The 17,079-nt window shown below is 36.0% G+C and overlaps 1 protein-coding gene across 1 annotated transcript in view; it reads right to left on the reverse strand.

The window, feature by feature from the left end:
- WDR49 (WD repeat domain 49) overlaps positions 1-17,079 on the reverse strand; it is a 123,175-nt gene that overhangs the window by 25,320 nt on the left and 80,776 nt on the right. Inside the window, 2 exon segments of the mRNA XM_063103562.1 lie at positions 5,535-5,650; positions 9,705-9,869. Of these exon segments, the coding sequence (XP_062959632.1) occupies positions 5,535-5,650; positions 9,705-9,869 (281 nt within the window).

A 17,079-nucleotide genomic window follows, 5' to 3' on the forward strand; every position in this document is an offset into this window, starting at 1 on the left:
TACCCTTTGAAGATGGATAGTATAGGGTAGAAATGGGAAGGAAGAGGTCAATCACCCACCTCTTCTATTACCTTTCAGGCAAAATTCAATGACAAATGTCTTTTTGCCAAGATACTCATATTAAATAGGTATACCGGATATTCTAAGGGAATACCATTCAAAGGTGCAAAACGCTTTTCACAAGATGGTATAAAAAGTAGTCCTTCCAATATTTGACCTTTTATGACAACATGTTGAGAAACTAATTAGCTGCTACCTTTCCCTTAAAACCTAATCTGAAACTTTCATTTGAAATGACAGTTTCAAATGAAATACCTTAGGAATCCACACTGTAGTTCTTACTTTATTTGTTTCAAAGACAACTTTTTTAACTTTGTACTTTAGCCAAGGGTAAAATTAAAGTTTAGAATGAGCTAATTTGAAGGCCATTTTCAGAGTTTAAGAGAATCCTTCCTGACATCAAAGGAGTTTGCTGGTTCTTTTCTATAGCTCACATTTGAAATCCTGAGAGTACTGCTACTCAGTCACTGAGTCATGTTGCTAAGATTATCACATCTCTAATTCAGAATTTAGAAATGATGGCCAATTCTGTAAGAACAAAATTGGTGTTCCTGTTAAGTGCAAAAAAATACAAAAACGAAAAAAAAAATTTAAACCAACCTCTTTTCTAGGATGAATGGGCTAAGAAAATCACTTTTTGACAAATCTTATTATGAAGAAATTGTCATGGACAGAACACAGAACACAATTTGTTCCCTTGGAGGTTAACTGTTCATTGTTGTTAGCTCAATTATCACAAGTTGAGTTAATACCTATCCTTCAATTCATTGCTTTTTAGACTTAAAAAGAGTACCGCAGAGGTAGAGAATAAGTTCAATATAAATCAGTTAATTTTGCTGTTTTTTTTTTTTTTTTTTTTCTATTTCCTTTTTACTAAAATTTGTGCAGTCAAATTTTGGACACAAATAATCACAAAACTAGGTTTGAAATTATTTGTGAATTCCAAACATACCTTCTTCCTCTTTACCTCCAATATAGTTATTCTAGAATAAATCACAACTTTGGAAATTACCATTGTGATTCTTCTCCTAATGATAGAAACCAATTGAATTATACAGGGCTATAGTTCCTTAGTAAGGTTATTAAAAATTTAATGTCTTGTGATAGATAAGTTTTATTACTGAGTTGCTTCAAACCCTTTATTTCATTTCACTTAAAAATACTTTTAAAAATCAAATTATACCAACAGTTTTTGTTGAGCGTCTCCTTTTTACAGAGCTCTATGAAGAATGTTACTATCAATTATATTTTCAGAATTATTTTTAATTATATGAAAGATTCTCTTTTTGGTATTTGTATATGTCTAGATTTTTTAAAGAGTTAAAACTTTCATGAACAGAACTTTCTCACGAAAAAAGATAAGTATGCAAGGTGATGATATGTTAATTAGTTTGATTTAATTATTTCACAATGTATACATATACCAAACATCATCTTATATGTATATATATGTACACCATATATATATAGAATTTTTATTTGTCAATTATACCTTGGTAAAGCAGGGCAAAAAACACAGAGATTTATCTTTTATGAAAAGAAGAGAAATGAAGTGGGAAAAATTAACTGCCCATTTCTTTGGGGAGTTGTAAGTATAGCATCATGAAATTTTAGGGCAGGATAAAATCTTAAACCATTATGAATATTTATTTGATTTTACTGAAACTGTACATAGTGCATGCCTATTTTGAAAAAATGCAAAGATAATTTCATCTGTTCGTTTAATTTTACCAACATAGTTATGGCCAGGGATTCAAGCAGGTGTTTTTGAATTGACCCTATGTCAATTCAGAACTCTGTCTCTAAGTATATTTTACTTAAAATAATAAACACATTTCAAGCAGTTTTGAATTTAGGTCTTCTTTATTCTGACAGAAAAACTCTATAGATATGAATGACCATATTCCTAAATAATCAACATGGGCTCTCTAATTCATTTTGCTTAGAACAATTTTACAGAGGTATTTACCATATCCTGCCTTGTATGTGTTGACTCTCCAAATAAACAGTGATGCCCTTAATAGCAGGAATCATGATTCTTCACATTCATTCTGCCATAGTTGCTAACTCAGCACATCTTACTTAGGTGCTGCTTTAAAATATTGTGGGAAGCAAAGGGGAAAAAAATATAGTAAGTGAAATCTTCAATGTATTGTTAAGTTGATAACGTGTTTTTTGTATGTTTCTTCATATGCACAAACCTGATTAATTAGCTTTGATTGAAATGACCAAACTACTCACTCAATCAATTATTTGTTTAAAAAAATACAGTTGCTTTCCCATGAGTGAATGACTCCATTTGCAACCAGTCCATTCAGAAGTGGTGGAACGAGCATATGACTGGCACAGAATTCTATCTCAGCTTAGTGAGCTTGGCCAGGCTACCCAGCCTCTTCAAGCCTCAATTTCTTCTCCTGTAATAATACTTAGCCTTCCGGTTTATTGTGAAGAGAGAATAGGTTTGACTATCTTCACTGCTTGCCTCTTGCTAGGAGTGTGACTGTGGGTAATTTAGCTCTCTAATCCTGTTTCCCCATCTATTGAACAAACATTAATTAAGTCATTCAACAAATATCATTGAGCCTCTAATAAGCACCATGCATTAGTGTACTTCAAAAAGTTAGTGTTAGGGTAAAAACATTAGTATTAAGTTACTTCAAAAAGTTCATGGAAAGATTCATATTATCTTTTAATTCTATTTTTCATGAACTTTTTGAAATATATATGTTAAATAAAATGCAAGAAGCTGGAAAGAACAAAGACAAAAGGGACATATTTTCATCCTGAGAGTTAAGAGACATGTCATCGTGGAGAACATACCTGAAAAAGTCTTGAAATAGAAATAAACATTAGCCACATGAGAACTAAGTTTGGAGAGGGATTTCTAGATAAGGGGAGAAAATAAAGGTTTGGGGGTGTTAAACAGTATGGTCCGTATAGGAACACCCTGACAGCAGATTGCTACTTGATAGAGTTTAGAGTATACACAAGAACAGATAAAAATGAAACTAGAGAACTTCCTCTGGTCCAGGCCAGAGGAAGATTTATTTTGTAGACACTCTAAAAGATTTTAAAGAAGGAAGTAACATAGACAGAATTCATTGTAGACAGAAATCATTGCATCTAAAGTATACAGAATCTACTTAAGTGGGGACAGATGGGCATGACTGGACGAGAGCACAAATTAGAAGATTGTGGCATTGGTCCAAGTAGAAACAATGCTCTGAAAAAATACATTCTATTATAGCTCATGGGAGCGAGTTTAAGAAAACAGTGACTAATTGATTGTGAAGTTGAGTGAAAAGGGAAAACTAAGGTGGATGTTCGGGTCTCTGGCAATTAACTGAAACTCTGAATCTGAGAAAAGAAGCAAGTTTTGGAGAGGAGAGCAAATAATGATTTCAGTTTAGAACACGTTGAATTTGGGATTGCAGTCATACAGGTCCAGCAAGCAAATGGATAAGTGAGCTTAGAGTGATAAGAGCTGATGACAGAGATTTGAGGTACCTATAAACTATTGCCTACCTTCCAAGATCAACTTTAGGATGAAATTAGACACTGTGTGCAAAGTGCCTAATGCTACAAAGCACTATAAGTAAAATTAAATGGATGGTGTATTTAGGTACCTCACTCAATAATTGTAATTTCTATTCCATCCTGCGCTAAATTATCAAACCAGTCTATGTATTTTGATAGAGCGTAAAGTTGAAGCTATAGCTTAACCTAACAGGATCTCTCTGGGTTTTAAAGAAAGCTTAATGAGCTGACTGTCAATCTTCCACTACTTCTTCTGTAATCACTATAACTGTTAAGAAGTTGGCTTAAGGGTCCAACCTTCCCCAACTATAACCAAACAGTTGTCTGCCCTCTCTCTCGTCTCTTTTGCTAAATGATTTTTGGGGAAAAAAAAAAAAAATTCCTGCAAAATCCGTTCTAATGTAATTTTTAAATTCACCAATATAGGAGTGAAATAATATAACTGAGAAAGCATTAATTCAATTTTCAATTTCAACTAAGGAATCCAAGCCCTAACAATGTTGAGGAAGAGAGAAAAGACGGAGGAAGAAGGGAGGAGTTTTAACTTTTCCTACTCTCATTCCATTCTTTCCAAAACTTCTTCCCTAAGAAATTGGCCATCCACCAACATAGATCAGAATATCAGACGTTGCTTTAAACCACTTTTAGGTGACTCTATACATCTAATCTTTAAAAGTATCCCTTGTAAGCAATCAGAAAATGTTTATATTTTGATATGAAGTTCTAACTATGGATATTTAAAAAAAAAAAGAAAATAGTATCTCCAAGTTTTGACTTAAACTTAAATTCCTTTTTGTTATTTTGAAAACTTAAATTGGAACAGCTGGATAGCACACATCTATCCTGCCGTGGTACTAGAGAATTAAATTTATTAAATTGGCGCTGTCTAATTATAGAGATCATTAATCCATAGACTGTTGGAGTTGTTGTGAGTTAATAATGGATCATGAGTGCTCCCAGAGATGTGAAAAAGTCTTGTCCTTCAAAGGGCAGGATGATTGAATTAATTCTTAATATCAAGTAGAATAATCTGAACTATACTTTCTTTCCTTGTTGTCAAACTATCCTTGAAAATGAAGCAGTGTGTGCACTATGTTTGCTAGTCTGTGCATGCATGTTTGCACTAGAAGAAAAGTCTTTCCTGTGATGGATAAAAATCCCCAAATAAATACTGCTGGTTTTCTAGGTATAAAATCTGATTTAATCCTAGTTTCAAACCATTAAGATCATGATTCTATAGTAAATAATGTTGAGCAAATTACCTATTAGAGCAATATTTTGTGAACTGTTGAATTTATGGACAATATGTTTTCAAAACACATCACACTTTAATTTTCCTAGTACTTGCACAATGTCATAGAAAAAACCCTGTTTATGATCTCTTAGTTCTCTCAAGAAAAAAGAGGAAAGAAAAGTAATTTTTCTTATAACGAAATGGAAGACAAAGTGGGCTGTGAAAGGCCCTTTTCAGCACTGATGTGAAGGAAGTGCTAACTCAGAACTCAGTGGGTTATTTCCCTCTTGTGCTGCAACTGAAAATAAGTAACAGGAGAAGGAGGAATGAGTTTCCTTTACAGATGGAGGAATGTAATTTACACGTTAAGAATTTATGGACTATAACGTCTGGGAAATTTCTGGAACTCAGGAAGTGGTGTTATATCCCTATGTGGAATGTTTAAAGAAAAAGACAGTCAAATTTCCAAAGCCAGAAGAAAGCCCTTTAACACTTCTCAAAGCCACTCAAATTATGATCTTATAATGTTTTATCCACTAAGCACTGGGTCAAATCCAACCACAGTTCCACTCACCTAGGTCACCAGCAAGTTAGTGACTCAGAATCAGTCAAGATTTCTATGTTCTTTTTTCTTTTAGATTTTGATTCAAATAAAAACATTCTCCTTTTACCTTCCTCCAGTTTTGCACGAAGCATATCATACCTCTCCCAGCATGTAACCAATATTGTCTTCTTAAGAACCAAGATTTGTGAAATATCTACAGCTCCATCTTGCCCAATGTTTAGTGTGTGGTGACAATATCCATTGAAGTCCCATATCTTTAAGAGAAAAATTAAAACCACCTTTGAGATAGGAAAAGAGAATGTCTTGCTCAATGAGTAAAACAGCATTTTGTCGTAGGATTATTTTAAAATTTCGTGTTTACATTCTGAACAAGGGTTGATTCACTTAGGATGCAATAATTAATGAAATCCTCTCACAATTTGAATTTAGCCATTATACTTATTACTATATTGTAAAATATATAATCGGTCTTCATCCCCCTTTCCTGGCACACAGCTCTTAAAACCCTTGGAAACTCTAGAGTGATGAGAGTGTCTTTTGCATGCTAATGAGATGACTGGTGGCTGGGAAGCTTAGGTAGCTTCAGGAAGAGGGCTGGTCACAGAAAAAAATGAAAGCATCACTAGAGAGTTGGGACTTTCAGGCTCACACCCCAATCTCTGGGGAGGAGAGAGGGGCTCAAAGATGAGTTGCTTACCAATGGACAATGATATAATCAATGATGCTTACGTACTGAAGCCTCCATTAAAAATCCAAAAAGGACAGGGATCAGAGAGCATCTGGATAGCTGAACATCTGGAGATTTCTGGAGGGGGTGAGTCCAGAGAAGTCATGGAAGCTGCACACCCTTTCCCATGTGCCTTGCTTTAGGCATCTCACCCATTTGTGTGTTCATCTGTATCTTTTGTAATATCCTTTAAAATAAATGGGTAAACATAAGTAAAGTGTTTATCTGAGTTCTGTGAGCTGCTCTAGCAAATTTATCAAACCTAAGGAGGAGGTTATGGGAACCCTGATTTATAGCCAGGCAGCCAGAAACAAGTTCACAACATGGGCTTGCACCTGGCATCTGAAGTGCAGGATAGTCTTGTGAGACTGAGCCCTCAACCTGTGGGATCTGACACTATCTCCAGGCAGATAGTGTTAGAATTGAATTGCATTAGAGAACACTCAACTGGCCACTGAAGAACACACTGCAGATTTGGTTGTGTGTGGGGGAAAATCTTTACACACATTTTGGTGATGAGAGGTGCGTGTTATGTTGAGTGTGACAGTAGGAGAAACTGTGTGTATCCTACACATGCATATCAGACTCTACTTGTAACTCTACCAGTCTATGCTAATAATAGTTGATTCAAAGGCTATAAATTAGTGTGTGTTTTTACGGGAGAGACAATATCAAAACATTCCTGGAAAGATTTATATTATCTTTTAATTATATTTTTCCATGAACTTTTTGAAGTACCCTCACATAAAATCAAGAGAGCCATATTTTGGGGTCTTGAAATCCTAGTTTTTTCTGTGAGTGTCTCTCTAAATTTCTGCCTCCTCATTTGTGACGCAGGAACCTTACTCCTCAAGAATGCTTAAAGGATTAAACATCTGATACAGAGCCTGAAACATGGTTGTCCTGTCCTAGGCTTCCCATCTTCTGCTGATACAATCTCCCTGTTGATGTTGGGTACCAGACCCAGTCCTACAGGGGGCACAAGCAGTTCTAGTTTACTTACTCAGTGGGGTGAGGACTTAGCCCAATGGGTGTGATTTAAGGGAGAGGATCATTAGATCACTAATGGTTAAAACTAAGGCCTACTATTGGTGGCACATCATGGTCAGAGGGCAGGTTGGCACTATCTATCAAAATTAAAATGTATATATCTTTTGACTCAAAAATGTAACTTCTCAAAAATCATCTCACAGATACGTGCATATGTAAGAAAAGACATATTTTCAAGCATATTTTTTTCAGCACTGTTTACAAAAGCTAAAGATTCGAATCAACCTATTTGCTCATTAGTAAAAGACTGAACAATCAGAATATGGAATATCTATGTAGTAGCATATAAGGTAGCCATTAAGAAGAATGAGTCATCTCCATGTTTCTGCTAAAACTCAACCAGCTATTGGAAGCATGAGCAAGTTGTTTTATCTCTTTGGGCTTCCTCATATGCAAAATTGGGATTATAATAGTACCAACCATACAGCTATATATGTGTGTGTGTGTGCATGTGTAAAGTACTTATAACAGTGCCTGTTTCCAATAGTAAGCATGCAATAAAAATTAGCTAACATTATTATTACTGTATTTATTCATATGAATCAAAAATATCAAAGTAAGAAGAATGCAAAATGCAGAGCAGCACGTCCAGTGGGCTCCCATCAAAAAACAATTGGTGCTCATAGTCTAGAAGGATGCACAAGAAACCAGTAACAGCGGTAGCCGTGGGAGAAGCTGGGAACAGGGATGAGAAAGAGACTTTCTTTAAACTGTATATCTCTTTAATATTTCAAAATTTTTATTGTATGCACACATTATTTAAAATATTCATACATTTAAAAACAGACCCTTCAAAATCATGATAAATAGGGCAATAATTATAAGTCTTTGATTACATAGGTACTGATTTTGGATTCTAAATTATAAATGATATTGGAAAATGTCATTCATTCTGTTTCTTCAAAGAACATGGCCAAAGCAGCTCAACTCGTATTTATGTGTTCTGTGCAGAGGTTGCTAGATTTCAGAATTCTGTTGTGCTGCTATGATAAAGATAAATGTACCTTCAAAAGCAGTGATTACACTACTAAATCCATACTAACTTCTCAAGTTGAGACATGAGGGGCGCACGTACACTTTGCCCGTGTCACTTTGTTTATTTCTAAACATGTACTCTTATCGAGTACACCTAAAATAATTTTCACAAACAGGTTTTGTAAAATCTGACTGTCCCCAGATCCTACTAAGTCCCTCAGCTGGGACCATTTTAGCAACATCTACCAGTTTTGCCTTACCCTGGACTCTATAACCAGTTACTTTCCAAGATAAGGGTATATGGAACTAATCCACTTACCTCATTGTTTAGTTGAGTGGCATATCCCAGCGCTGGTAAGTGAGATACTGGCTTGCTCCTTTTGCCTAAGCTATTGCCTAATACTCCAGTTCCACTTATTCTTCTTTTATCTAACCTCAACTATTGGGACTGGGGTTTTCCTAGTACATTCACATATCTTACCAGCTCTCCTATGAAATAGTTTACTTAAATCCAAGTTCCCAATCCATCCCAGAAGACAAGTTCTGCCAATTTCCAGAGATACTCACTTCAAACCACCACAGCACCTCCTTTGCGCTGATGGTTGCCTGCCTGGAACCCCCCTGAATACTTGTCACCAAGTCCCAGGATGTTCTAACTACCTATCCAGGTAGCTTCTTGTTACCCCACCACTGCAGCATACCTGCCCACCATGGAAGGTAGTTTACTACCTTTCTGACCCCAGTTACGATGGGTTTGAGAACCATTCAAAGTTTATTCAAGAAACTGCCTTCTTTTGCCTCAAAGTGTCACAAGCCTTCTCCAATCAAAGACTGTCATTACTCTCAAGGCTGAGGGGAGCAGAGAAGAGTCATTGGTGGACATGATATCAGAAAGCAAGCATCTAGCTTTGCATGAAAATGTGATCATTTTGCAAAGTAAAAGACTACCTTCCTCCCAGAAGAAATGAATAATAGTTACAAAATAAGAAAACTAGAAGCATAAAATCCTGTTAGTTTAGGATGGATAATAGATAAGATTATGATTGTTCTTTCTACTATTCTTCTCCTTACTTTCACATAACAAAAATGAAAATTACAAAATAGGTTTACTTCTAAATATTCATTTTCTGAAAAATTTGCATGTATGTCATTTTAAAAGGTTAATTTAAGTGGCCCTGATTTCTTATTTTATAAACATAGAAAAAGAAAACTAGAGATATTAGCTGAGGCACATCAAAATTATTCAAGCCTCTTATTCCCCAAAGTAGTTCACTATCCAGTACACTATAAAAGGCTTTCTGAAATAAGTAAGCCAAGTTATGTTTTTATTCTAAATAATTTATTCAGAAAAATTATTTATTCATTTCTCCACAGGGGTTTATTTTTCTAGAAGCTTTGTTATTAGATAATTTGAGTTATTTAGCTCTTATCTTGTCTCAACTCTCTTCTTGCTTGCAAGACTAAAAATGCAAGAACAATTTTATCTATAGCTGTGTCTCTTCCTGCAATATTTTAGCCCCTCATATCTGGATAAAAAAACATTATTGTGTTCTCACCTTTACAGTTCCATCTGTGCTGCCAGTCAAAAGCCATGTCTCATTTACATCAAGGGCCATAGTGCTTATTTCTGCATTGCCATGGCAACCAGTAAACTGTTTGATTTTCTGCCCAGTGTCTATCAGCCAGAAGGAAACAGTAGACCCCACATCAGAGCTGATTACCTGAGAGAAAATGACATTGTAGGAAAATTAAATATAGTCCCCAAATCAACTGTTTTATTTCAATAAATAGATCTAGCCTGTGCATTTGCACTATCAATATTCCCCAACAGCTGGAGATATTTTTGTAATTTTTTTCTTTTGTTAAGCTGATAACATTTCAATTTCTAGGCCAGACCTTAGGTAATGAAGTCATGATCCTCTTTATGAGAGAAGAAGGGAATCTGCTTCCTTTACCCACCATTCAACTGAGTGTCTAGAGGACATCCTGAAATCTAATCCTTCTGAAAATAAACTTAAACATTTTTCACATCTAGATAAAAAAGATGATTTTCCTAGTCATGGTGCTCTGACACTATTTACTACATGGAGAGAAACATTTTATCACATAGCAGCTTCAAATTAGCATTCAGAGAAGAAGTACTACCAGCCATTATGGGAAAAAGTTAATTTCAAAAAAATTACTAGAGCTATTGTGTTTTTTATGCCATTAGTCCCTTGCTTTCTTTTTTCTCAAGGTACTGTGTATATTTTTACAACTAAACACAATTATTGATCGGTCTCTAAAAACAAAGAACAAAAGTTAAATATAAATCTGCATATAAACTTCAAGAGGAAGGCAACAAAACAAATGCCAGAAGGGATAGGATTATATATAGCAGTACAAAAATGAGAAGTTTTAAAGTGGCAAGTAGACAGCTAATTTAAGCTCTAGATATTTTGGCGCCCTTTAAAACCATCTAGCTAATATGACTTTGAAAACCAAAATAAAGAAAGAAAAAATAATAAGCACATAAATGTATAGATAGGAAGTTGTCTGAAGCAATATCTAGATTTTGAGAAAACTTAAAGTACTTATTTTTCTGCTTGGATACTGATTACCATTGCATAAATGTAAATTTATCAAGAATATGTTAAATTCGAATGCTGTATTTTCATAATCAAATGGGTTGATGTTTATCAAATGCATATTTAGAAGGACTGGAGAGCTGGCTGTCATGCATGTATGCATTCATTCATTCATTCATTCATTCATTCATTCTAAAGACACTTCGAGAACACCCACTCTGTGCCAAGCTCCATGATGGCAGTTGCACTTCACTGATGAATTCCTGTTGGGGGGGTCTATAGTCTATACCTCTACATTAAAACCATCTGGGAAACTTTAAAAAAAAAACACTGCATACCAGACCAGAGACTAATGTAACTGGACCAAGCAAAGGTATTTTTTAAGAGAGCTCCACAGTTTATTTAAATGTGCACCCTGAGCTAAGAACTACTGGTCTAGATGGAGAAACAGACTAGTAACAGATTAATGCCAAACAATGCTACAAGTTTAGAGGTAGCACCTTTGGGTGTTGTGGGAGCACAAAGAGGAAAACCCAAAAGCCACTAACTGGGATCGGGTTGAGGGTTGGGAAGTGTAAGAGAGAAAGGGCAAATCAGGATTCACAGAGAAGGTTATAACCAATCCGGAATTGAAGATAGAAACGTGTATTTATTACGTGCTAAGCCCTTCACACTCATTATCTCATTTCATCTTTACAAAAACTCTGGAAAATAATGTTACGAGCATTGTTTTACCAATGATGAAATTGAGATTCTAGTCAGCGAAGTAATGATCCCAAGCTTATATAACTAGGTTTAAATCCTGGGCTGTCTACGACAGGCATATCACAATGTCCTCCTCTATTCCAGCTTGGTATTTCAAATAATTAAGGGTTCTCTCAAAAGAGAAGGGGACTTAAAGGACATTTCAAGTAAGAGAAACAATAAGAAGTTTATTGGAGCTCTAGAAGAAAGTATCTGAAGGGACATATATTGTGGGATATCAGACGAGGAAGCAAACTAGAGATGGAATTTTAGCAATCCCTAGTAAGCAATTCCAGAGGATAATAAGCAATGTATAAAGTTAATTTTACTGGAAAAGGGTCCATAGCTTTCATTGATTATCAGTGAGGTCTGTGATTAATCTAAAATATTAAAAACAATGTCACTGTTCTTAATAAGGAGAAGAGTGATGTAGTATAGTGTTTTTCGTTGGTTGGTTTGTGAAGATACCTGTAGAAACAGTGTGGAGAACAAACTAAGATTTCGGAAAGACAATTTGCAGGCTGCTATAATAGTCCAGGTAAGAGATTCTCACCTAACATCGCAGTTCCAGAGGTAGAAAGCAGAGGAGAAACTGAAAAAAGGGACACTATTTAGCAACATTTAGGTCTAAGCAAAGAATTTATCATGAGCATGTAAACTTCTGTTAGCCTTTTTTTCTCCCTGAAATTACAACTCTGATGAGATATTTTTTTATTTATGTAAAACTGTACATATGCTACACATTTTCTCTCAATGAAATCAAAAGTACCTTAAATATATAACTACCATTGTTAAACCAAGGTGTAATTTTTAGGACAAATGACTTGCATCTTTGAAATTATGTAACCTAACATTTTAACTATCATTCCATCTGGCTGACTGTTACTATTTGATTTTGTTTGTGCAATATATACAGTGATTAAGAGCATTGAGTCTGCAGCCTCAGACATTAAGGTCAAGCACATTACTGAGCCTCTCTAAGCCTCCATTTCATTATCTGTAAACCATAGATAATCATAGTACCTTTCTCAAACCACCGTTACACAGTTTAAGTAAGCTAATGTTTGTAGAGCACTTACCCCAGTGTGTAGCATAGCCATAAAAAAAGCCATAAAAGTTAGCTAGTGTTACTATTCTACATAAGCTTTGTTTGCCTGCCCTCTCCTCTAAGCTCTTATCACTTTGCATATCCAAATCAATTATAAGAAAAATAATATCGTGCTTTCTTACAAGCATGAAAGTAAGTAAATAAAGACAATTACAATTTTAGAAATCAGGTTTCAGGTGTACATTGAAATTTCAAATTATATCATATTTGCTTATTTCTCACAAAATTCCTTAAGAAATTCTATTATATTCATTAAAGACAAAGCCATAAAAACATATAAGTTTCTAAGCATGTGTGAAAAGTTTGATAGTGGTCTATTTTAAAAAGGTTAACTGTTGTGAAGAACTTCATTTTTTCTATTTAAAATGCATATATCCAGTCACTATTATGTGCTGAACATTTCAGTACTAGAAGATGGGCTTTCCCTAACAGAAATAAAAAAGAGCAAAATAAAATAAAATAAGGCCATGTTGAAATAAAAGAGTTGCTTACTTGTTCAAAGGCTGGCATCACCCACATTACAAAGCATCTAACCATCCACCCCACCGCTTTTGTCTAATACAGACATTCAATCAGGAATTAGTAAGGGGAGCTTTTTGCTGCGTTGCCCTCTTTCTTCCCTGCCCACCTGGCTGAGCCCTGACATACTATTCATCAGTTTTCATCACCGTCCTCTGCTCATTTAGCAATTTCTCATGAAATCTGAATTAATAGTGACAATAGAGTACAGCCAGTCTGACATCGTTTTACGGCAGTCTGCCTTATGGTGCAGTCTTCAGGAAAGCCATGTGTTGCAACTGACTATGCCACAAAGAGACACCCAGTATCAAGTAGAATCTACTGTCCCGATCACAATATTGGAATATAAAAATAACAACGCAGGTGAAAAGACTTCCAAAGTTTAGTGAGAGGGAAGTGCATTTAATATCGCTTGGCTGATGAAAGAAGTGGTTTGACTACAGCACAGTGGGGATCTTATTTTCAGCAGGCTGTTTTTGTCAGTAATAAAGCCCAGGAATAAATATTGGCATCACATTTATATGCTGCATTTTGATTAGAGCAAATCCCTTTAAGTGTGCAGTTCATTCCTGGTTGTCTCTCTTATCACACTAGACCTGAGCTGGGCTGAGGACCAGCCCTGACAGTCTGCAGAGAAGAAACGACACTCGATTAATTACACTCCGGTGCAGAAGACCCTCGTGAGCAGATCGTTGTTGGGGCGGGAACTCGCTCCATTTTATGTACCTGAGTTAATAACTGTTTAGGAATATAAATATCCTTTTTGTCTCGCTCCTCTGAAGCTGTCACAGCTAATCAGACAATTCTAAGAGATGTGAGGCTGTATCCATGTCACCTAATTGTCTTTTTGCTATTCTAACAACAGCAGGCATTTTAGTTGTCTTTTATATGCGTCTCAAGTCCTAAGTCTAAGCAAGAATGGGAATAAAAAATGACAGCAGCGGATGTCGTTGGCTACCTGGGGATCAAGATATTTGCTTTAATTGCTGCTTATAATTTTATTGTTTTGAGTTGGTGCTGTTTATGGTCCCATAATGTAAAGTAGGTTACTTCCTTTATTTCCATTTCGTATCAAATCTTTAGAAGTTACATCTCAGTAAGTGGAAAGGTGAGGAAAATGCTAATATCTGAGAACAAGTAGAGACAAAGAATTGAAATATTTGAAGGCAGCCACTCACCATTTATAAATTTTGTTTATTAGATTTCATTTCTTCTTAGATTAATTTATAATTTACTCTTTTAAATCTATTTCTTGAACTTATTGAACAGCTAAAATATGCAAAGCACTGGATTTAGGCACTGGGGATACAGTAGTAGAAAATTCCTGCTCTAACATTTTGTGAGGGAGACAGGGAGAGATGCAACCAGATAAGAAAAAAATATATGTGTACATTATATACACGAGTATAAATATATATAATGTTTGGTGGTGATAAGAGCTATAGAGAAAAATATAGCTGAGGAAGCAGAGGATATTGGGGGGCTCTAGAAAGATCTCACTGAGGGATCATTTGAGATGCAGGAGTGAGCCACACAGACAGCTACGTGGAAGGGGTTCCAGGCAAAAGAAACGGCAATGCAGACACCCTGAGGCAGAGTGTCCTCAAAATGTTGGAGGAGAGGCAAAGAGGCTGGCAAGGCTCAGGCAGTGTGGGGAGTGGGGGAGACACAGCTGTGACTGCCTATGGTCAGGGTACACGATTCAGAACACTCCAGAAAGTACCAGGCCCCCACAAGAACAAGGGGGCAAAAGAGAACAATATAAATCCCCACCTTCTGGCTAATATGCATTCAGCATTTACCCCTGCTTTGTTCTGTGTATCTTTACATACAATATCCTTTGCCCTTTATGAACATTCTACAAGGGAGGTATTACAATTTCTATTTTATAGATAACTAAACTGAAGCTTAGAGGAATTAAATAATTTGTTCAATGTAAAGTACTAGGAACTCTACCTGACTCCAAAACCTAACCATCACTCTTGCTGTGGATTGGATGTCCCCCCAAAACTCATTGAAACTTGATCCTCATTTTAACAGTGTTAAGAGGGTAGCAAATCAGACTGTGGCAATGTTAAAAGGTAAGGCCTTTAAGAAGTGATTGGATCTGATGACTATGTCCTTGTGAATGATTAATCCATTTATGGAGTAATGGGTTGATGGTTTAATGGGTTGTCATGGGTGTGGACTGGTGTCTTTATAAGGAGAGCACGTGGGAGAGCTCTGGCTATCTTTGCAATATGATTGCCTACATCACCATAGGATCCTCTAGAGAGGTCCCACCCAGAAGAAGACCCTCACCAGACTTGCCCACTGTTAAATGAGAGGTGCTCAGTTTCCCTGAGTTTCAGGCCACTCCCCTGAGTCTCAAACCACTCCCAAGTTCTCAGTCCCCTCCTCTGCGTCCTGAGTTATTGTTGTTTGTTGCACCTATTTTCAGCACCAACATGGGGAGATTGAGACTGCAGGGAGCAAATTTGATCAATATCAGTGGTTGAGCATGCTCAGTGAAAAGGAGTTTATCTTTCAATGACCTTCCACTGGAGGTGCTAAAGAGCACTGAATATATTTTAAGTACACTCAGCTCAGCATATATGCTGGAATTTGACTATTGCGCATGCTCAAAAAAAAAAAAAAAAGCAGAGTGTGTGTGGGCTAGAGTTACATAAGATTTACATAACCAGGAACCACCACCTTAGTTAAAATTTGCATAAATAGCATGAATGTGTATAGTCAGCTATAAATGTCAGAAGCCAGGACAAAGCGAGGCTGTTGCTAACTCTCGAGTCAGCTGCACTTTGCCTGTGAAGAGTATATTCCTTACCCTTTCTATTGAATTTGCTTTCACTTTCTACTCTGATTCTGCCCTTGAATTCTTTCCTGTGGTGGAGTCAAGAATCTGGTCCTGGTAGGGGATAGGGTTGAAAGGTCAGTGACCTGAGCTCCCCAGACTCTCTCCTCTAGTAACACCTGGACTGTGGACTTTCCAGCCTCCAAAACGGTAAGAAATAAATTTTATTTCTTTATAAATTACCTAGTTTCAGGTATTCTGTTATAAGTAACAGAAAAAGGATTCATTCTAAAAAAAAAAGTCTAAGAAAAACCTACTTCTAAAACTAGTTGATACTGTGGTGATAAAAAAGCCTGAGGAAAGAGTCCTCTCCTACTCTGCTGATTGATTTAGTGGAGCTTTCACAGAGAGAATTTCATGGTGTCTATCAAGATTACAAATATAAAAACTCTCTACACCAATAATTTCAGTTCTCAGAATTTATTCCACAGATATTTTCTCACTAGTACTAAAACCTGTGTGTGCAAAGTTAAAAACTGCTGTACTCTTTGTAATAGAAAATACTAGAATCAACCTAATGCCCATAAAAACTGGTTAAATAAAGTTTGGAACACCCACACAATGGAATACTATGCAACTGTAAAAAGAACAAGGATACTCTTTAGGTAATGAGATACAGTGTTCTTTAGGCTGTATTGTTTGATGTAAAAGAAATGTACAGAGCAGTGTGTCTGTACATATCATATACCACCATTTTTATAAGAAGCACTTAATACATATTCTTAAATATTAAATATTTTATATCTATTTACAGGAATACCTATAAGATGATATATATATTCACTTGTATAAGAATAGAATAGCCCTTACAGGATGCTCATGGAACACATAAAACTGGCTGCCTCCGGGGAAGGAAACTAAACATGTGGAGACAGGGGTATAAGAGGAAATGTACACTGTATACCCTTCTATCCTTTTGAATTTTGTAACATGTAAATGTGTTATTCCTCCAAAACTAATCACATTTAGTAAACAAACATGCATGTGTGTATGTTTTAGTGGAATCTATAAGACAAGGGCAATTCCCATATCTCCATCATGTGAGCATAGCTCACAGCCTCAGGATTGACATGTAAGCACTTACAGCTTTAAGCAGGCCAATGACGAAAAGCTGTATTAACAGAAAGGAGGTCATCAGAGCC

This window comes from Cynocephalus volans, chromosome 1 (genome assembly GCF_027409185.1).
Source record: "Cynocephalus volans isolate mCynVol1 chromosome 1, mCynVol1.pri, whole genome shotgun sequence".
NCBI lineage: Eukaryota > Metazoa > Chordata > Mammalia > Dermoptera > Cynocephalidae > Cynocephalus > Cynocephalus volans.